Source organism: Anopheles marshallii, chromosome 3, assembly GCF_943734725.1.
Source record: "Anopheles marshallii chromosome 3, idAnoMarsDA_429_01, whole genome shotgun sequence".
Taxonomy (NCBI): domain Eukaryota; kingdom Metazoa; phylum Arthropoda; class Insecta; order Diptera; family Culicidae; genus Anopheles; species Anopheles marshallii.
In genome coordinates, this window is record NC_071327.1 from 15,884,103 (window position 1) to 15,906,779 (window position 22,677).

Sequence of the window (22,677 nt, forward strand, 5' to 3'; positions counted from 1 at the left end):
ACTTGTACCGCTTGTTAGAATGCACATTCACACGGCACCTTGCAATCATTCCTATCATACTTTCTCTATCTATATTGCAGAGCTTTACGGTACCATCCAGAAAGCCTTTTAATGGGTTAAGAGGATTACAAAATGAATGGGGGATAGTATCAAATTACACATTAATGGCCTTTCCCTGCCGCAGTTCAATAAACGCTTTTCAACGGCACGACCACTGTTCACACCCTAAAACCGTTCCTTTTCCCGCCCCAAAAACACCTTGAGCAACCGTATCGTGTTGTCTCTTTGTCGTATTGATTTGTTCTAAATTGCTTTCTAAATAGTGGTTCCATTGCTGCGCGGCTCGCAGGAAAAGGATAGCAGGAAGTAGTGGGGAAAGCAGAGTGGCGGTGGCCTGCTCGGGGTAGCTTAGGCTTATCATCTTTCTACACAGACGCGTGCGCACGCGGAGAAAACGTTATGCATTCGCTCCATAGTTTTAGCATATTACAAATAAAATAGTATTGCGTCGAATCCTTAAAAACGTAAACTTGATGGATGGAAGTGGATAGTGAGATAAAACCTTGTTTTTTTTCGTATAAAGCTATTACAATCTATACAATTCAAAAACCCTAAGCGCGAAGCATTTGCAACAGGGCGTGGCAAAACGCTTCGCATCAAATAACACAATAACATAAATTAAGCTCTTGAATTATGAAAGACGCGCACATTCATGCCCCCGGAAGGGAGTGGGTTTTGTTTGGCAACGCAACTGCAAATGGAGAGAGAATACTTGTTTTCCCCCATCCTTTCAAACAACCGCGGGCAATAGCAATCGTGTGTGCTGCTGTAGCGCTGATGCCGTTGGTGTATCGGGCCGGTTCTCATTTATGTCTCATTCGGTAGGCTCTTCCGGAAAGCCGGACACTTCCGTTTGCTCTTGCACTGGATTGCCGTCCGACTGGTAGGATATTCGCAGACGCATCCTTAACGTAGCCTGTGTATTACACATAAAAACAGATGTATAAAAATGTATTCTATTTCATTGAGAAGCTTCATTACCTTAGCTGTGCTAGTAATACGCATTTCCTGCGTTATCGTTCCACCAGGCGGTAACGTTGAACCGGATGGCGAAAGCATCTGCAAGGAGAAACTTCTCGGAACGGCCGCCTGTAATAGAGGGAAACAGAAGTAAAGCATTTAATAAAGTTAAACCACCCTAAAACAACCTGATGGATCGTTATTGCACCATACCTGGAATAGATACTGTTCGAGGGTGGTGAGTGAATTGTTGGTTGCCGTCATGAGAATTTGCAATGCACCACCCGTATGCTTCGCGGACAGTTGCACTAGAATGCCATTTTTATCCAGTGCCGTCAGTAGCTTCGCATGTTCCTAAATAATTGACACCATGATAATTAATCAACCTTAACGCTTGTTAAATCTTTACATACATCATTATTATTGATGGCTGCTGCCGAAAAGTCACTGAACAGACTGGTGCTACCGTTCGTGGTGTTGTTCACGATCGCCGTCGGCGAGGTGGGACTGGTAAGGCTACCCAGTCCCGCCAACGGTGATCCCATACCTGGCAGGGCCGGCATTGTCGGCGAGAGGTTGGAATTTAGCAGATTATCGAGGCCACCGAAGGAGGAAGAGTTGGCCAGCAGGTTTGGTCCACCGGTACCATTTTTGATGCTATTATCATTGAGACTGTTTAGATCGAGCCCGATACCGCCTACGCCGAGTGGGGTGTTTGCACCGAGCGACGAATTAACGGCCGCCGGTGGTGTACTCGCCGGCATATCTAAGCTGCCGAGCAGATCGAGCAGATCCTGATTGTTGCCGGTTGCGGTAGGTAGACTGCCACCGACCGCCGGTTTACCGTTGGTGGTGGTGGTTGTGCTACCGGAAATTAGCACATCTGCGGTCGGGGTTAATCCAAGACCATCGATCGGATCGTCACCTCCACCGAGTAGATCGAGCAGTGCGCGCTACAAATTTAAACCAACAAACGTCGATTAAAAAAAAGTAACTTCTGAACTTTCCCATCTGAAAAAATCCCTAACTTACCGAATCTGATCCCATCTTCCCAACCATGCTACCGGTCGTGTTGATCATTAACGAGGAATCACCATCATCACCACCTTCGATCAGATCGATACTCGGGTGCGGATCGTCAAATGCGCCTCCACCGTCCACGTCGGTACCGTTTGGAAGTGTTTTCTGTATTTTGGGCATTTTTTCTAACAACGCTGGTCGCAGATGACTGTAATCCTTGAACAGCTGGGCGAATTCTACTCCCCGTTGCTGTAGATCGATGTTTAGATGGGAACCGAACGCTTCAATCATTTGCTTCACGCGCGTTTCCCTGAAAACAGTAAAGTGATGCAATTAGTTAAAGAACTGCACTCATTGCTTCGGTACTTACTCTTCCTTCGAACGGATGCGCGTGCTTAGCTTGGCCAGTGACACCAGTGCGTACTGTTTCGTCGTCGTCGAAACCGAGGTAGACCAGAGCAGTCGCTGGTAGACATCTACGAGCTGATGTTCTGCAGGGATTTCAACATCTTTGCGTGTTTAAATTCGACATATTGCGGACAACGTGTTGGTGCGAGGGAATGGTGATGAGATAGCAAGCAGTACCATACCGTATGCGGGATGTGTTGTGGTGTAACAGAGAATGGGAAAGAGAAAACACAAAACAAATACTACAGGATTCGGCAACTACAAGGTAGATAATCATCAACGGGATTGGTATCCATTCGTTTTCTTATGCACTGTAAAGCTAGTACGAATCGCAAACTGTCGCTCGGTCTAATAATAATCAAACAATTTACGCATCACAAAGGCGATATCAGCGATACTGAGAACAGCTACGAAACTATCTAAACAACGCTTCGACTATTACAGAAGCAAGTGTGGGAACGTTCCACCACCAGGGCTGTGTTGCCGATGCATTCGATGGACAAATCCACAGCTCGCTTTCCCCTCCCAGCGCACCAAAACCTACCTTCGATCCGTTCGGAACTGAGCAGTAAATCACCGTACTCTCCGATCGTCCATACGGCCACCTGCAGGAGTGGTTGCTTCTCCTCCGAATTGGCTACATTGTGTACCGAGCTCCAGAGCCGCAACCCAATGTACGCTTGCTCCTCCGGTGGACTGTTGAGAATTAGGTGGATCGTTGACGACACCACATCATCGCGCACGTAATTACCAGCCTGCGGAAATAAGCGAAGAATGTGTTTAGCGAACAGAAACCACAGTTTGCGTATTTCACTTACCGCAATCAACACACTCAGTAGCGTATCCAACCGCCAGCGAATGGAAGTTGCGTACCGTTCCGCCACGTGCACCATACGGCTACTGCACTGGGCCTTAAACTCCGGGTCAGCTTTCTCCAAAAACACGAGCAACTCCTTCGACATTGCCCGTATGTTCTGGGAGTTGATTAGCGCAAACGAAAGTTCCATCGCGCGCCTCCTAATCGAAACGTCCGGATCCTTCAGGCACTCCAGTATCGTGCTCCGGTGGCGCTGGACGGCCGAAATGTCTGCGTGCACCGTCCGCAGCAGAGTGTTGAGCGCGACGTAGCGAATGTTTTTGTCACTGTTCAGCAAGAACCGGCCAAGAATGTTGACGGCCAACACGCGAAGGCCACCTTCGGATCTGTTTCGTCGAATCGAAAGAGAAAATCAAAACGGGTCAGTAAAATAAATAATGAAAGAAACAACCAACAAGTCCTTACTTTATGTCCATAATGGAAAGCACAGTCTCGTACAGGATGGTGTTGCCAACGTTTTTGCTCGTTTCCGTGTTGGTTGCCACCTGTGCCAGAATGTCGTTCATCGCCTCCGATGCGTCCGGATCGTTGTGTCCAAGAATTCTTAACAGGCGAAGGATTTTTACCTACAAGAAAACGGGGATGAAGATTAGAATCAGAGCTCAGAATCAGAATCAGGGATGCAAAAACCCCTCGAAATGTCACAGCGAAAATAGACGTGCAGTTAAAAATGTGACGGCTTACCTGCAGGAATGGATCACTAACGCCGCTCACGTCGTGCTCCGGTGAGTATCCGGCCAGGATAAGATTTTTCAGAATTCGTACCAGATTCGGCACAATCTGCAGCCGTCGCCATAAAACGGGAAAAGAAATAACACAGAGCACGGGGAAAAAGAGAATAACGTTAGCGTTCAGTGTTGGATGGCACGTGAAGGCACACAGTTGCAGCAGGATATTGAGTCTTCCAAAAAAAAAACCGGGCATGAATGTGGGAGGGGGACAGAAACACACGTGAAGGAACAGCATTGCGCTTTTAAAGCTTTTTTTGCATTTTCTTATTGTCTTTAGACAAAAGATGCATCGACTTTTGTGTTTTAGAGTAGTGTATGATTCTTGTACCGCTACATAAGAGCCATGTGGAGCCACGATGATGACACACAGAGACAAGAATGAAGTGTCGTTTCGTTCTGTACAGAGAGGAATTATTCGTTTCTTCTCGCCGTTATCCTTCTTCTTTTGTTTTTAAGAAGGCATCAACATGCAGGTAAGGCCACAGGATATGTACATAGGATAGCGTCACGAATCACGAACGACGGACGAATAGTGTGAGGTTGTGCGAATGGAGTACGTACGAGTGTTCGTGGCACTTGGCATGAATGGGATGGATGTGAAGACGTTTAGATGTTCTGTTGGTAATGAATTTTTATAGCACATATACGGTACGGATTCGTTCGCTTTCGTCGACGGTTCTTTACGCGCGGATGGGCTACACCAAAGTGCTGCTATATATTCACATATTTCCAACAGAATTTAACGTTTCAATGTAAGTAAAAAGCAATTCATTCTTATTGAGATGCGAGAAACCATCGATTCGATTGCATACACAAATCATGCTCAATGGTTTGATTCAAGCTTTATATAAAATGGATTTTTTTTACATACAAACTGCTACACTTGTTCATTGTAAACATAAAGTGGGGTAGGCACTGACCTCCCCCAATTGACGAGGGAGAAAAGCAACATTTAAGCTACACCTAATAGAAACGTCAATATACCGGTACACTAATAGATACAGCTGACCGTTTGTCGGAAGCAAGCCAAAAATGAGCTTGCAGACAGCAAAAAAAAAAAAGAAATTGCAACCATAAAAGCAGAAAAGTGATGCAGCAGCAGCTAGCATAATGGACGAAAAGCATTAGCTTTAGGAGGAAGGTATGAACATGAATAAATCATGCTTCGAAGCAGATGCACTAGAATCGTTCAGCATGAAGCCAATGTGCACGGTTCAGCAGTGGAGAAGCGTCGCAAGAACGTCGAAAGGACGAATCGGAGGGCCGGCAACGCGATCGCAAACGAAATTTTAAAATCAAGTCACAAAATAGCACCAACACCAACAACAAACTCGTTGACCATTTCATTCGCAGGACGAAACGGAAAACCGAACCGAGCAAAGGAAAAACTAACAGAGGGAGAGGGAATAAAAAAAAAGGACGGATCAAATGAAAAATGTTTGCCCAGCGTGGAAACCTGTCTCAGAAGCCACATTGGGCCGGTAGATGAACGGACAGGCAGGGCCAAATAAATCCTGACGAACATGACGGGGTACGGACCGGTGGCTTGATGGTCACGGGTGGGGACAGACAGACCCGTTTGAGCATAACTCTTGCTGCACACACGTATGCATTATGGGAATGATGAATATTTTAAGCGCATCAGCAGCCTATACGAGCTGGGCACAACATCGAAACGATACTGAAACATACACACATGGCTGAATGGCCATGCTTATGCTTGCGAGAAGGTTGGCCGGAGAATTGGCATGCAATTGAGCGGACGGTGCACCGGAAACGCAACCAGCAGTAACGAGTAAGTGTGGAAGAAGCGTATTAAAGGGCCACTAGCATCGGTTTTGATTGATTGGCGTAAGCTATCAGTTATGACCGATCATGGAGCGTACACGGCATAAACATCAATTATCGGTGGATTTGCTAATCTGCATTTAAACAGCATTCATATTTGTATCGATAAACGATCTTTAAAGAAAAGGACAAGGAATATGTTTCTAGCGCTCATTGTAAGGGGCGTTTTTAAACCCATTTTAAATGGGTTATACCATATACCATCAACAGTTATAAAAGAGGTCCGGCCCTCGCCAAACAAACGAATCAAAATTACAAAAACCGTACGAAAAAAAAACTTTCGGAAAGTCGTCCAGCAGAAACGGATAAACAACACCATAAACAAGCATAACAAACAAGAAGTGGTACAAAGCTACGGACAACATCCACCGCCCATCCCATCCCCCCACAAACGAGTGTCCTGTTGCGTGCACTGAGTTCAAAAAAAGGAGCGAAGAAGTGTAGAAAGTTTTACAACTTTTTGGCTTAAACGAAAAGCGAAACAAACAGGAACAAAAAAAAAAACAAAACGTTAAAGCAGCTTGGAATTGGAAACAAAATTCTGTTAGTACATCGATTGTGGCACATCAAAAGCGTGTTTTTTTGTTACTGTGGAGTGTGAAAAGCATTTACGAAAACGCAACAGTTAATTTCATGGTCAGTAAATAACATCAACGTACATAGTAAAGCGTATACAAAGCTGGTGTTTGCACTAGCAGTATGAACAGCCCAAAATAAAAGAAAAAGAAAATTCTAACTTAAGATCCGATACGTTCCACAGCAATGCTCGTGGTAGGAACAATTCAGGCCAAGACAGTCTTGCACACATTCCGTTGAGTGATGGATGCAACAGTACAGCACGAAAAGCGTAGGAGAGATGGGCATCAACAGTTCGTTTGCCGTAGAACCGAAGAATGAAGATGGGTGACTATTGCTAGCGGCTATCGGCTTTAACTTCCCTGCCGGGTTTTATACACCGGGTTTTAAAGGACCACACAGTCAATGGGGGATTTTAAATGCGGGATAGTTTATAAACGAAAGCACCGCGTCTCGGGACATTACAATGAAGGTACACTAACAGATGAGAGAATGGAGATAGTATCTTGAATGAAATTAAGTAAGACCAGGGAAACTGGAAGAACGATAGTTAGCGAAAGAAGGAGAGCGAGATAGAGAAAAAATGGAAAAGATATGTGGGGCATTACCTCTTGATTTCCACTATCCTGGCAAGCAATGAGCAATGGTTCGGGGAGGGGAGTAACAGCAAGAAAACGGTTAAAATACGTAGTACGGATGATGGTTACTTGCTATTTGGTTCTGATTGTTTCGTACGATGGACACATCGCATTACGCAGGATAAATCTATTTAGCTATCGGTTAGTCTAGATCGAAGAACGGCACATGTGTAGAGCAAGGATGCTACGCATTATGGGAGCAGCAGGTTTTGTTTAACTTCTCACCAAAAAGTCACAAATTTCAAATTTTACTTTTGAAAAAATGCCAATTTTCTTTTTTGCCCCAGAGCGTGGAAGAAGTTTAAACAAAAGCACATACCAAAAAACAGTTGGTACCAAAACAAAAAAAAAACCGGAACAAAAACCCAAAAAGCCACTGAAGAATATAAATGTAAAAAGTAAAACAAAAGTACAGTTTCACTACTTTCAAACACTACTTCATTACTGTTTGCTTTACAGATGCGTCCAAAAAAAAAGGTGTATGAGTGCTTACTTTTTCGGAACAAAACGTGTCAAAAATGTATGGCAATTAGTGTGAACTAGAAAACATAGTTAGAGAAAAATCACTATTACTAAAATTACTACACTGCGTCCATACACTACAGCCCAAACATTGTTGTCGATCCTAAAGAAATGATGTAGTACATGTGCGTCTGTGTGTTGCTGGAAAAACTAAAGAGCAACCTTTTAGTGGGAAAAAAACGTACACGACAATGTTAATAAATATTGCTACTTTCAAAAACTAGCAAAAAATACAGATAAAACTAACGATATCAATTCTAACATTCGAAGGTAAGATGCTAAAACCTTTCGTTTTATAAAAGAACTGTGCAATGAAGATTCTATTCAAGTATATAAGTCTAAATACCTAATTGCTTAGCGTAGTTATCCATTCGATAAAGTGAAAACAAAACAACTAATTCTAACATTTGTACGTTATGGGGTACATGGTATGCACTAAAACGTCAACCGATTGAAGGAACGAACAATTTCCTCTAGCAGAAAACTTATATGCTCGCCAGTAGTAGCTATACTAAAATAATTCAAACGAGAGTGCTGCTATCGCACAATCATTTAGCATCACCTAATGTAAAAGTCAACTAGACTAAAAATAACAAAAGTATACCGAAAAACATGACAAAACCCAAATAAATAGGTAATGAAAGTAACAAAACAAACACAAACAAACAAATTGCAAAACAGTACTGTTCAAGTAAAGATAAAACGAAAAGTCTCCATTAAACCCAAGGGCACGATGAGTAGAGTGCTCCAATAAAAAGGTACATAACATTAAATGGGAACTCTCCTTGCAAGTGCAGCTTAACTGATAAACAGTGTGAATGGTATGCCACCCATTGGTAAACCGTGTAGCGGGATGTCGATGAATAGAGGTGTCTGTACGGCAACGGTGAATAACGCGTGTGAGATGATGTCGCCAAACATTCTTACCTTTTTAAAGTGATTCAAGGTGTCGGAACTCTTTTCGCACATCTCCGTAATAAGGGTAACGCCAGCGATGAGAATACCTGCCGATAAAGGATGAAACCGTTTAATAAATAACTTTCTAGCTCACACGTTTTAGCTATTGGTGCAAAATGTCGCTGTTTACACCGATGACTCAAACGTATGGGGAATATTATTGCCACCGATGCGCACAGCTTAAAAGGTTTCACTTGTCTTAATTAGCCAGCATATAGTCTGGGCCGCAGGCAAACACACCAGTATCTTCTCTCCCTCATGGCTTCCGTCAGCTATGCTGGCGTATTGACCTTAGCGTTAGCCACCAGTAATGCGGTGCTGTGGTTCGTTGGCTGCCGATGCACAAGCTAATTTTGCCAACCGTGCCCTAATGAATATATCAGCATAAATTACATCCCGCCTGATACGGATGGAGTCTGCTGTTTGCCGGGTGGTCACATTTTACACCAGTTCCAGAGATCCAGCTAACTTATTATCGTCCCTTGAAGGGACCTTGTTTTCTAGCTCTCTTTTGGACCGTTTGTTAATTATCGGCGTCGGTTACAACCGTAAATGGCTGTGTAAGGTAGTTACGTCACACCTTCGGTTTAGTACCATTAAGAAACAAGTTGCTTTTATTTAAATACTGTCGCAACGATTTTCTTTGAAGCGCTTCAAATTGTACTAATAGTTAGTTAAACGGACCAAATAAAATCCTAACTACCGATTTATCTCTCTATTCCTAACATGCAATACGCATTGCTACGATGTGTTGTACAGAGACAAATGCATTTCCATTACCGTGATTTTTCTCGTTCAGCAGCGACCGGGTAGCCGGAAGAAAAATTTCCATCAACTCCGGCACCCGCTTGATGATCCGGAACGCACACAGGGCCGCCTTTTTCCGGATGTATGCATTCGGTGAGCGCATTAGCTTTTCCACCTCGCCCGCCAAATCCCGGGCCATTTCCGGTGAGGCGATCGCACCGAGCGTGCAGAGCGCCAACCCCACCACGAACTGTGTCGGACTGTTGAGGTCACTGTGTGAGCAGGAGGATGAGAAAAGAGAGACGATTTTAGTAGGCGGAACATATTCAGACCGTATCTTCCGGTCGCTGGACCAGTACTTACTTCTTAAGACAGTTGGTAATCAGCAGATGAACGTCCTGTCGTTCGTCCAGCAGCAGCATCGCGCCCAGATAGCCAATACGCTTGTCGGTGAACCGTGGACTGGCGGTCAGCTTGAGGCACTCGAGCTGGCCGAAATGGGCCGGATAGCCGAGCATGTGTATGTACAGCAGCTTGGCAATGTTGCGACATCGCCACACCGAATCTTCCTCCCGGAATGTGCTACGAATGTAGGCGCACTCGCGGTTCACCACGGCACGCTCTTCGGCCGCCGTCCGGGCGGCTCGGATCTGTCGGATAAGATCTCGCAGGCGGGTTGGCGTTGGAATACGTACTGAAATAGCGAAGCGTGTAAAGGGAAATTAAATTAGAAACGGCGTTTAATATTGATTACACTTCCAGGTGCTAAGCTCCGCATCGTTGTCACCTTAAAGCGGAGATTAAATGAGTATCATCCGCGAGGGAAACTAATTTTCGAAAAATTATCCAATCTTCAATTACTTTCTATTAATAGCCCCTCGAAAGAACTTTTGTGTGTACAAACCATCCAAACTAGGAGTCTGTCGTGCTTCCGTACGCCCTACCACCGGAGAATATTAATTAGTTTCAATCGATATTATTATCAGACCTAAAACATCAACCCAAAACCTCAATACCCGGCGTATTGCATACGGGGGACAGAAAAGAACTGCCCCGCCCGGCGGTTCGGTACAACGAACTTCCGGCGTGCGTTGTTCAACGGTGGATAATGTTCATTCATTGGTTTAATGTGGAAAAGCATTCGGTGTGCCCATTGTGGTAGTGGTCGTAGCCAATGAGCCGCACCCAAAAATAAAATTCTCCATCTCCCGGTACGACAGACAGCGTTCCTTCGACAGCGCCATACGATGCTTAAAACAAGCTCATTCAACGGGTTTGACGACAAAAAGCTACCGAGAGAAAGAGTAGCAAAATTATTTTCGGTGTCATTTTTTCCCCCATATGACGGCACTGAAAATGGTTCCACAGTTCAGGCTCATCATTCCGTCCCAGGTTGACCATTGTCGTTCGTTTGGAATCATTCATCCGTGGCGCGTGTGTTTACTCACCTCGTTCTATCGTCTCGTTGATGGCTTGTCGTATGGTGGCCATATTAAACGCTGGATTGAACCTTTTGGGAGAGAACAAAGAGAGAGAAAAAAGAGACAAAAAACAATTTAAATAAGTATTTATGTAACAAAATATCGAACGGGATGGGTTCTTGGAGACGCGTCCAATTTATTCTGATTTAATAAAAAAGCAAAAGGTTTTTCCCATAAAATTGGATTTCCCATAAGAGTGCCCCATATAATTACAGTACCAGGATGTCGCATGACATCGCTAAACGGGAAGTCGAAAATGATAAATTAATAGTCTGGGATGGTAAGTAAGCTGTCGATGCACGATATGGAACAGAGGATAGCGATGCAGGGAAATAATTAGGCAATTAACACACCAGGTGAAACTATGCGGCTGCCGAGGAACGGGACCCTTTATTATCCCACAATGTGCCCTGAGGTGCCATCAACAAGCCATCATTGGCAGGTTTATTTGCAGTTTGGAATATAATTGACAATTAAATCTCGAAATTTATTCTTCAACAGTTCACTAATCGACAGAGTTGACAAGTGTTGGGTAAATTTTATTATGATTCATGAAATGGAATGAATCTTTGGAATGAGTTGAATGAATCTGAATCTCTATTCCAAAGATTTATGAATCCTCTAAGAATCATGAATCCCCCCCCCCCCCCCCCCTCTCTCCTCCCATTTAGTTATCGGTGGCCAAAGTACCATTTTGCTTCAAGGCGTTATGAGGATTCATGAATCTTTTGAGAATCAATTCCTGGGTTAAATGACTCCTCGCGTTAAAGATTCATATGAATGGCTCTTCTCAAAAGATTGATTCATTCTTCTTCTCCCCTCTGATTATCGGTTACCATAGTATCAAGTTGTTCAGGGTCTCTAAGGAGCTCTGAGGATTGAATGAATCATGAATCTTTTGAGAATCGATTCCCGATTTAAATGACTCCTCGCGCTACAGATTCTTAGGAATGACTCTTCTCAAAAGATTCATTTGGCACGACACTAGAATTTATTTTGTCAGATCGTATAAACACCAATATATTAGAGCTTTTTATAAACTAATCACCAATAGATTTTACTCTGTTCTCAGTCAATTCTTCAAAAGGTAATATCTTTCCTATTCCGCTAACCAAAGAGACAAATCACTAAATTATTATATTATAAAATACTCAATCTATTATTATATTAATAGAAATTAAAACGCCAATAGCTGTAAGTATTCTTGCTTCGTATCTAAACTCGCCAAACGCCACTGGTAATGATGGACTTCAAGAAAATGTCGACATATCAAGCGTGCTGCTAATCGGTCCGGTATGCATCATACGTATCAAAAACCCATTATTCCCTCCCATGGAGGGGAAGAGATGGTGGCTGAAAACAGCATAATATTTCAACGATAGTCATAACCCGTGTCGATGGCGCAAGATCGATTGGGTTGAGGTGTTCAAGTGGAACGGATTTCGGTTTTCCGCCAGGGTCACAAACACACGAACCCGCCGCCACGAAATGCCACACCGACGTCGCAATAGAAGGATGTCTGAGAAAGGGAGAAGTGTTAGCCTTTACTCGAACCTATATGCCCTTTTGGAGGGCTGAGCCGAACATATGCGTAAATACAGGGAGGAACCGATACGGTAACGGCCAAGGAAGCAGAAAAATTGATGTCGATACGCACGAACAAATGGTAAATAAAGGTTTCAAAATTGTGCCAACCGAAACCCGATTGACAAAGGTGTCTGTCCGCACCTGGGTGGAGTAGTTGCTGAATGTGACAAAAATGTCCCGGAAAGTAAACAACAAACCAAATTTCGAAGTGATTATTTGTGTGCTGGAGATGGTTGCTTCACGCAAGATCGGAAGGCGCTAACATGGCGGAAGGTCACGGCAGCCAGCAGATGCGCTGCACTTCAATGACATGCATGTTTGTGTTTTGGCTTCTTCGACTGATCGTAACGGTCACGATCATTATCGAGGCAATGCAAATCAGCTTAAGTGAAGGAAAGTTTTTAAGCTCATAAAACAAATTTTCTAAAGAATAAACATCAATCATTAAAACAATGTCAAGAGTCATGCTCTGCTCCAAAAATGTGGGCAAAATGCTTCCGACAAACGAAAATCTTTGTGTCAAAAATGAAACGAACCCAAGGGACCGTTTTGATGCTCCACCAGAAGTATAATACTATCCACATGGGACGGTCCTTAACCCACAACACATACACACACACAAACTTGGCTGAACGAGTACAAAACCCCGGACAAAAGCTCCACCACAAGTTGATCTAAGATTATTTTCCACTGGGACACCTCAGCCGGTGTGTGTATGTCACTTACTTAGTCTCCATCCTGCCGTCCCTTGTAATCCCTTTAGGTCACGAGGCCATCCAAACCTCACAACCAAGCGAAACACACTAGACTCGAGGACCTTTCGGCAGCGTTACTACTTGCTCCGTATGTCCTTGGAGGGCAGCAGAAAGCATTGGACGAGCACACGACGAGCTAGGGAAATTTTAATCACGAACGAATCCCCGAACTGAATCGTCCGAAATCCCAGTCAACGTCACGTACGGCACGTAAAATCAAGGTGTGTACGAGAGACGATGATGATGATGCGGTTTTGTTGGCAAAGCTGATACAAAAAAAGGGCCAACGCCACGGCCCAAAACTAGACGTCCATGCCCCATTTTCTATGCCAGGAGGTAAAATTTGATGATGATGATGAAGATTACGATGGTGGAGTTTTTGTTATTAATTTTTTAATTTTTTAGGGTTAGCCAGCTGGCGTGTTGCCCACAGCAAATTCGGTAGAATTCGGTGTCAATTCATTGAGATACGTCCCATTCTGAGCAGGGGACTGCATCGTAGAAGTTTTTGAAGATGTCTATAGTAAGGTACAGAGTAGGGTGTTTTTTGAAGGCAAAGAAGGAGTGTTTTATTAACTTTAAATATTAAAATTTTGATGATATGTCATCAGTAAGTGTCTGGAAGGGAAGTTTTCGATCCATCTGGACGTCCAGTGGATTATGTATAGTACACTTTTGTGCCGATAAGCATCAACAACAAACGGGAAAATATTTGCCTTTCAGTGGCAAATATGTAGAACAATTCTTGAAACAACCTATGATTCATTCCTAGAACCAGAAACGCAACAGACACCTCGGTATGGCTGCTACTGGTTAAACAAGTTGTTTGGGTCGTTTAAGATGCTTCAAATAAATTGCGCTAGTGTAAGGGGACAATTCTAAAGATTACATTCCATATTTCTAGCCCAATCGACTTTTAAAATCCCAATATATTGTACATGAAATCACTCATAAAATAATCTCCTGGTAGCAAAAGTGCAAACAAAAGCTTCTAGATAAGCGACGCAATAAATCACACTTGGCGTGTGATTAAATAATCGTTTTATCTCCTTTAATGCGCCCCCTTCTTCACACGATGCTCCTCACGTAGGTATCAGATAAGGTGCTCAGTTGAAACCGGAACATGCCTTTTAAATATAATCCAACAGTCTACCTCCCCGCAAGTATGGCACACGTAAGGGAGGGGAAGCTTTAAACAGGTATTCTTCTAGCTGTAGTGAGCAATCCGGTGTTAACATTGCGGCGATAAACCCTAAAAAGAAACGAAGCCACAGTGTTTGTGCACGTTTAATCCACCTTATTCATTAGCTCCCGGTGGATGCATTTAATCAGCTTCCATCCGGACCGGGGTTCCGGTGTGTAGAATATAAAACCACCAGGTACACAACACACCAGTAAAAACCGGTAGTGCATCTGCCTACTTACGCTGACAACACAAGTCGACCGAAAGTCCCGTGCTTGCTTGCTCATATTGCACAGAAAACGTAGCAACCACCGGACGCGGGTCTCTCGTTTCCCGCGTAGCAAACCCTTTCACAACACACGCACAAGTGTTGCGGTGTTGCGGGATTCACAAACACAATACATTTATGGGAGGAAAAATGGCATATGGATAGAACTATCTGACGGACAATGCCACAGTTACAGTGATATCAGTGAGCAGCAGCAGCAGCAGTTGATGTAACTATTGGAGGTTGCGTTGTGAGAAGTTGTTGTTGTACAGCATTGCAATTGAGTGATCTCGGTGAGAAATTCTATTATATTATGTGAAGCTCTGTAGCGTACACCTTACCGGGGGAGATGCATTGACGTACCTAATGAATCTTTTCAGAAGAGTCAATCATATGAATTTTTAGTGAGGATTCATTCAAATCAGGATTCGACGCTCATGCGAAAGAATGGCGGATCATGTTCCTTGGTGGATCATGGATACCTAAAGCGGAATAACAGTTAGGACCATTTTTGGCAACTGATAATGACCCAGGGGGGATGATTGGAATATTAGGATGAAATCATAAATCTTAGAGAATTCACGAATCATTCTAATCAGGATTCAGATTCCTTCATTCGATTCTATGACTCATTCAGATACTACCCGTTTCAGGGAATCACGTTTTCTACCAAATTTCTTAGTTACAAGCCCATCATATTACCCTCATTGACCATAATGGACAGTTATACTACAAACTTTGGTGAGTAGAAGAACATTAGAACTAACAAGCCTTTTGAGCGTTTTTATTAAAAATACCAAACTCCTATCCGGAGCAAACTGTTCTACGCCGGATTGACTATCCGGTTTCTGGTAAATAAAGTCAAAGTATGCCAAATGGCAGACCTAGATCTCTTGAGGTTGTTGTGCCGATAATGAAAAAGAAGTTTAAATGCATTAATCTGAATCCAGATTTGAAAGATTAATAAATCCTCTAAGATTCATGAATTATTTGCTTGTCCGTCATGTACCAATTGTTTAATCCGAAAAAATTAATCGATTAGAAGTAGCGCCAGTCTCCTAAAAGCAGATCCGGTAGTTCTAATGGTAAGCTACTCTGAATACTGAACTGAACTGAATACTCAAACAGAATAAATTTATGACGTAATCAGCAGATTCTAATATAAATCAATATAAATTAACTTTCAATACCATGAAGATAATGTTACTGTTATACATTAGGGTGTTGTGTTGGTTTGTGTTGTAGTTTACGCCAAGGAAATGTTTAACCCACTCCATCTAATAAATTGTGAATTGGTTCCTTTTCTCCAGGAAATGGGTTTCGCGAATTATAGAACATAAATATGGAACCAAATCTGGGCCAGCTCTAAATCAAAATTGTTCCGAAAGGCTCGAAATGGAGCATTCGCGTCCGTACCGAGCGGGAATTAAAACGAAATCCAATCCACCGAGACACACCCACCCACATACGTGCCCCCACTTACCCATGATCGGAGGCATTCATCCTGGCACTTGGGCCCTACAGCAGCCGTGTCTAAGTTATCGCACGATGATTAATGTCCGGCGGGGGTTTTGCGCTGAACGACTTCGCGCGGCTCTGGCCAGCTTTGCGGGGGCCAGCAGCTGAAAACAGCAGGCAGGTGAAGGTCCGTAAGATTTCCTCTCGATATATCGGACCCGTTATTTCCGTTTCACTAACTTTCACTCACTATACACACACGTGCACAGGAAAATAAATAATAACACAAAACGCAGGAAACGGAGGCACTGTGATACACTATTGGACACTTGCCACCGGAAGCGAATGATTCCGGAGCGAAATGATAACTCGTAACGAACCGAAGGTTAACACCGGCCAAGACGCTCACATGAATGAAGGGGTTTTATCTCTGTTTCGTCTCTAAGTAGGCCGGTAAAGGTTGCACTGAACTCCTTTTCGCTACAAATCAAGTGGGATGTAATATAAAAATACAATTCAATCTTTTTCTTCTCAAATTGAAATTATGTGATACAAAGTCTAGTTCCGCATAATATTCCCTTCTGGTTACACTCCAATGTGCGGTTAATTGGAATGAATATAGCATTTGTCGTAAGTTAAAAACACCCAAGGAAACCTAATAACCCTAACTGGAACTGCTTGAATTTGCCGCGTTGATGCGTACATTTTGATGCGTTTGATTGAAACTTAACGACAGCAATGAAGCAAATCAATTGCTGACGGGAACTTAAAGCGTAGTGCCATGTCTGAGATGCATCACATTTAATTGGACACAAGCAGTACCAATAGGCATCAGTGTATGACTCTCGGTGATTTGATCAGTGCACGTGACTTGATTCAACTCTTCGCATGATATTATTCAACAATTTTGACAAGGTTTTCTGGTTAACAGCATTTGGAATAATTGTGTTGTTGTATTGTTTTTGTACATAATAACTAGGTCTGTAATGTAATGGTAATAACTAGGTATAATGAAACTGAGTCAATAGACGTTAGTGAGTTGTTATTCCCTTCGCTACTTCTATGGCATGCGTGTGATGGTTGGATGTGACCGTCTCTTGTCTATTTTCACAACCTTCCTTCCCAAATTATATTTATTTAACACTCGAAAGTTCTTCTTCCAGCGCCAAATGACGTCAGGCAGCTGCTTCTGGAACTGAAACCCTTCCCGTTTGGCTTCCTTCTCCTTTCGGCTCGCAACGTCTATCCGTCCGTGCATTGTAACCCGCTCGAAGGTGACACGTTTCGCACATCAAAATGACAAATCATAAATTCTCGATCGTAGCAACACACTGCAAACATTCGGTTTGCTTCTCCATACACACTGCACTTTTGCACTGGGGAAAAGCTTTTCTTCAGCTTCAAACCTTCATACACGGACCAGATGGTTTACGCGTTAAAGGAAAGAGCTTCGTCGAGGGTTGGCTTTTGTTTGTAGTGGTTTGTCGCTTAATTTTCATTAGCGGTTAGCGAAACGAAACCACCCCAGTAAAAGAAAAGTAGCAAACGCAGCACCTGTGTCATCCTTTTTGTCGCACTTTACACTTGTTCGCTCTGTTTCTCACACAACTTCACAAAAAACACAGCGAATGACGACAATACACGCACACCGTGTTTCGCACTAATCCTTTGACCTGGGGCTATATGCTTTTGCTTTCGGCAGCACGTTATGCACATTATCGGAATGGGGTCGTTTTGCAACATTAAGCGTGGGTTGTGTATTCGAACACGTTCTCACTGCCGGTTCGAAGGATACTGCACTGAATATTGCATTTCAATATGTACAGCTAGGCGTCTGATGGACGGTGAGGTTTTTACAATGCTTAGAGAAAGTGAAGGCTATTCATTTTTCTCCAATGACTGCTTGGTGAAACACCTCCCATGCCCGAGGTCAATATTCGAATGCTTCATTGATCCTTTTGTAGTGCCCTGTGGGGGAGGTGTTCTGGGTAGGTTTATGGAAACAAACATTCTGAGCGTTAACATACACTGCCTGCTGGACACGCAAAGTAGGCCTTTGACAGCCAGCAGACACACCAACACACACGCACATGCGCGCATACCAACACACACGTCAGCACGGCAACTCTTTCCACGGAACCCCGTATGAGGTGTCTTAATTTGGAGTGATTCGTGCCTTTTCGAATCGACTTTACAATGGCCAACCTTCCTCGGGAGGGAATACCCCCAGGGTGGCCCACTTCCCTGCCGCTAACCACAGTCTCCTCTTCGTCCAATCTTCTGCTGGAAACTTCAACTACAGCAAGCAGGTCACATCTTTTCTTAGCATCCTACGGCTCCGTTGCAAGAACCTTTGCAAATCTTATGTGACCCCCAGCACCAGCAGCGTTGCAATTCGCGCACACTTACACACGAGATGCGAGATGACCGGATGGTGATGATGATGACCGAGAGAATTCCACTTCTGCCCACCGTAACTTGCTCGTGTGGAACGTTTAGTCTACACTGGCACCGAGCAAACTGCAAACTTCCGCTATTTGCTAGGACACCTGAACGCGAATCGGCCCCGGGACAACTGGGTGTTGAGCCAAGGAGCGAGCTTTTTGCAGCAACGAGACCGATTTTGGCAATAGTCCACGCAAACACACGAGAAGGCAGAAAAAAGAGGTTTCGTTTCTTTTTCTTTCCACTTTCTCCAAAGTGTGACCATGAAGGAGGCGCATACAATACTGTACTGACTGACATAAGCCTACTGTCAGTTGAATAACCCTTCGGAGCGTTTGTGAGCTGATGACAATGTGTTCAGTAGATAAAAGAAGACTTCTCTTTGCAATTTTCAATTTTGTGAGAAAATAATTTGAATAAGAATGTATTTTTGCAACCAAAGTCAATAGAATTTGGGCCATCGAAACTAATGCAATTCACCTTTATTGTCTGCTTTGGGTTTACAACATGGACCAACCTTTCGTATGGTCAACTTGCAAATTTGCAATGACGTCGAATGACAACTGTTGGCACAAAGAACGATCAACCGGACATTGTCGAGGGAAATAAAAAGACAATTAATTCATGCTTTTATTAAATTTTCATCATTGTAGATGGTAAAGCTGTAAAATAATTCCAACAGCGAAATAAAATGTATATGAAAGCTGTAAAGGCTTCAAATTATTGATTCGATGATGCAATTGGCGTATTAAACTCTGCGAAACGATTGCAAGTTCAATTTTAAAAAGAGTTGTTTTAATACTTGACTAGATAGATATGCAGCGACAAAGAGCGTTGTTTTATATTACCAACAAGTCATGTTTTCGAACTGTATCTAGATAGTACACTTGCTCAATAATGGTATGGAAACGTTTCCGTTTATTGTTTAAACGAGCATTAGGAAAGCGCTTAAGTGTTAAGTCGTTTCATCAATACGATCGACGGCGACCGTTTTTTATCCTTTAGTGCTGGTGTATGTATGTGTGTGATTTGACCATGACGGAGAGTACATTGCAGCCTCGTCTCAAAACGAAATGCAGCTGATGCAACATGAGGTAAACTTAAAAGGAAAGGAAAGAATGCTTGTTCTCCGAGCTCCGAAATGGTTTGTGTGTTAGCGAATGAAAAAACCTATCATACGTGTTGCATAGATGCGTGCGCGTTATGTGCGAAATACATAAAGAATATTCTCTCCTTCCAATTTCGAACTTAACGATCGGACGGGGTTCGCACATCATCGATTTTCAGAATCATCTTCACAAGCTGGGTCGCGAGTACAATCTGCTGTTTCTTCGAGTGCAGCGATTCGATCACGTGATGATCCTTCATGTCGGAATTGCCCGTCAGCATGCAGTCCACACCGAACGTGGAACTGTTCTCCGTTCCTTGGCGTGCCTTAAGCTCAGACAGCGTTTCAATCGGCGAAAGGCCACTGTTCTCCGCCAGAGCCAGCGGAATCGACTCGAGCGCAACACTAAATGAACGGAACGCATACTGCTCCAGCGTGGACAACTGATCGGCTTCGCGAGCCACCGCCAGGGAGCAGCTAATTTCTGCTGCACCACCACCATATACGATACGCGAGTCACGAATCAACGAACGGACCACACAGAGCGCATCGTGGATTGATCGCTTCGCTTCCTCCGTAATCATCCGATTGCCACCACGGATCAATACCGTAACGGCGCGCGTATTCTTACAGTCCTCAATCACCAGCATCTTGTTCTTGGTCGTACCGAAGCTTAGCTCCCGCACAATACCTGCCGTTCCAAGTTTATCGGGCGTCAGCTCTTCAAACCGCGGCACAATCCTTCCACCGGTCGCAATAGCAATCAGCTCAATTTCCGGTCCACCAACCCAACGGACGGCGGGCAATTGCTGCTGTAGCAACAAATGGTTCGCCTCATCATCGAAGCCCCACTGACAGATGGCCAAGGTAGCACCGGCATCCTTCACCTGCTTCACCATCTCCAGGAACTTTTCCTGCTCGTACTCGCGCAACTTACGGTAATCTTCCGCCGACGTCACATCGAGCTTATGCTTGGTCTTGGGCTTCGGTGGCTCGAACGGGCAGGTGAGAATAGCCAACTTCACGTCCTTCAGCACGGTCGGCATCTGCGAGTGACTCATCGTTTTATCCACCACCACACCCTTCACCAGACAGGTGTCCTCCATCCTTCCGCCCACCTTACACTCTAGCTTGATCAGCTCGAAATTCACATCCTTTTTCTCGAGATCGGCCACCGTCAGCACGGCATCGACCGCAATTTCTGCCATCTGCCGGTGACACTTATTCACGATCTTGCTGCCGAGCGTGGTCATGGCGACACGGATCAGAGGGTCCTTGTTGTCACGCGACACCGGGAAGGGTTGCGCGATCGTATCCAGATGCTTCACGGCACACTGTGCGGCCAGCTCAAACCCATCCGCGATACGAATCGGATGAATGCCCCGATCGAGCAAGGATTCGGCTTGTTCGAGTAAAGCTCCCGCCAGCACAACGACTCCCGTCGTACCATCGCCGATTTCGTCGTCTTGTGATTGACTGAGCTGCACCATCAGCTTACCAATTTCATGGTCCACATCCATCTCCTTCATGATTGTGGCGCCATCGTTGGTGACCATGACCTCACCGTCACCACTGACCATCATCTTGTCCAAACCCTTCGGTCCAAGCGATGAACGAATGATGGAGGCAATCTGCTTCGCTGCCAAGATGTGACTCTACGGAGATATGGGTGCGTAGGTTGAACGAGAAAACAAAGTGAGGTTAGGTTTGCTTGCGGTATTCCGGCTGTGTGTCGAAACAGAATTTTAACAAAGAAAATGACTACAAATGTGTCATTTTGCGGGGTAATTTGAAGGATATCACCGGAAAATTAAATATTATGTGAATATATACAGTAAAAACGCAACTTCTTTTGCAACACAACAGCATGATCAATTTGGGAAGAGGCGGTCACGGGGTGAATCACTGCAAGCGAAACAACACCCGGACTGAAAATTACCTTGATGGCCTCGTTGCCGGTCAACCGCTTCTGGTTCTCCTGGTCGCGGAGCACGATGAACGGACGCCCATATTCGTCACAGGCAAACGTTCCCGGTAAGGACATCATCTTGAATGATTTTCTCCGCAACAAGCACACTACAATACAGGAAGGAAAAGAATGAACCAAACCACATGAAAATAGTGCTATATTGAACACAACTGTACGAAACATGGTTAAGCGATGAAAATTTAACATACCAAAAACGAAAAACGAGGTGAGTCACACTTTTTGGGGAAATGAAAAACGAATTTTCTTTCCGGCAAAAAGCAGAGTGTGGTCTACTGGCTGTTTCCACTCTTTCGGTTCGCGTGATTCTTTTTGTTTTTCTTTTTTCCCCGCTGACGTTCGGAGGCTAAGTTTATATGACAGTGTGCAGTACTGCATTCCGGTGGTTTTCCAGTTTTATGTTTTCTTAATTTTTACTATGACCATTACCAGAATTATAAAGAACTGAAATCGTTGAAAAAGGTGTTGAAAAATATGTTGTTAGTAATTTACACTTTCATTAGAATAGAAAGAAAATGAAAATAAATGGTTCGAACATCAATACAGTGTGCCTCTCTCTCCAACGCCGTCAGTGCATCTCGCTCTTTTTCGAACATGATGACGATTTGACAGATCGAGATGATAAAAAACAAAACCTAGCGCAACGAAAAAAAAGCGACACACAAATTTGCCTTTCGGTGAAATTGGGAGGCATTTTTTCTATTGTTTTCCGATTCGTTGTTGCGTGCGGTTGCACCGTGAATGTGTGTGCTGGGCCGTACGGGTGAAGTGAAACAACATTCTTTCCATGGTTTGGTGTAAAGTGAGCAGAAAACGCGTTCGCAAAATTCAGGCGTAAAAAACGCAGAGCATAAAAAGTGAGCAAAAACCAGCATCAGTACAGAAAGGAGGAGTAGCAAAAGGTGGGTTTCCATCTTTCGTCCGGAAGAAGAAAACGAGTGTTTATTGGTGTATTTGCGTAAAGTTGTGGAAAAATTGCAACCCCATCAGCCTGCTTCGGGCCCGGGCCCCCCCTCCCGTAGAAAGTGGTTTAGTGGTACCAAAAAGGTGAAGGAAACTGC

At 43.9% G+C, this 22,677-nt stretch overlaps 2 protein-coding genes across 2 annotated transcripts; both read right to left on the bottom strand.

The window, feature by feature from the left end:
* Window positions 1-874: 874 nt before the first annotated feature.
* LOC128715117 (AP-1 complex subunit gamma-1) lies at window positions 875-16,121 on the bottom strand. The gene is made up of 16 exons (XM_053809999.1): window positions 16,102-16,121; window positions 10,793-10,854; window positions 9,708-10,038; window positions 9,378-9,616; window positions 8,568-8,644; window positions 7,089-7,106; window positions 4,010-4,105; window positions 3,731-3,891; window positions 3,267-3,651; window positions 2,993-3,203; window positions 2,411-2,549; window positions 2,053-2,350; window positions 1,434-1,973; window positions 1,234-1,374; window positions 1,042-1,149; window positions 875-976 (listed from the first exon to the last, which is right to left on the bottom strand). Exons 1-16 carry the CDS (start codon window positions 16,119-16,121, stop codon window positions 875-877), a joined length of 2,928 nt encoding a protein of 975 aa, XP_053665974.1.
* A 3,648-nt stretch (window positions 16,122-19,769) lies between these two features.
* Window positions 19,770-21,676, bottom strand: LOC128711440 (T-complex protein 1 subunit epsilon). The gene is made up of 2 exons (XM_053806316.1): window positions 21,569-21,676; window positions 19,770-21,284 (listed from the first exon to the last, which is right to left on the bottom strand). Exons 1-2 carry the CDS (start codon window positions 21,674-21,676, stop codon window positions 19,770-19,772), a joined length of 1,623 nt encoding a protein of 540 aa, XP_053662291.1.
* Window positions 21,677-22,677: the final 1,001 nt, after the last annotated feature.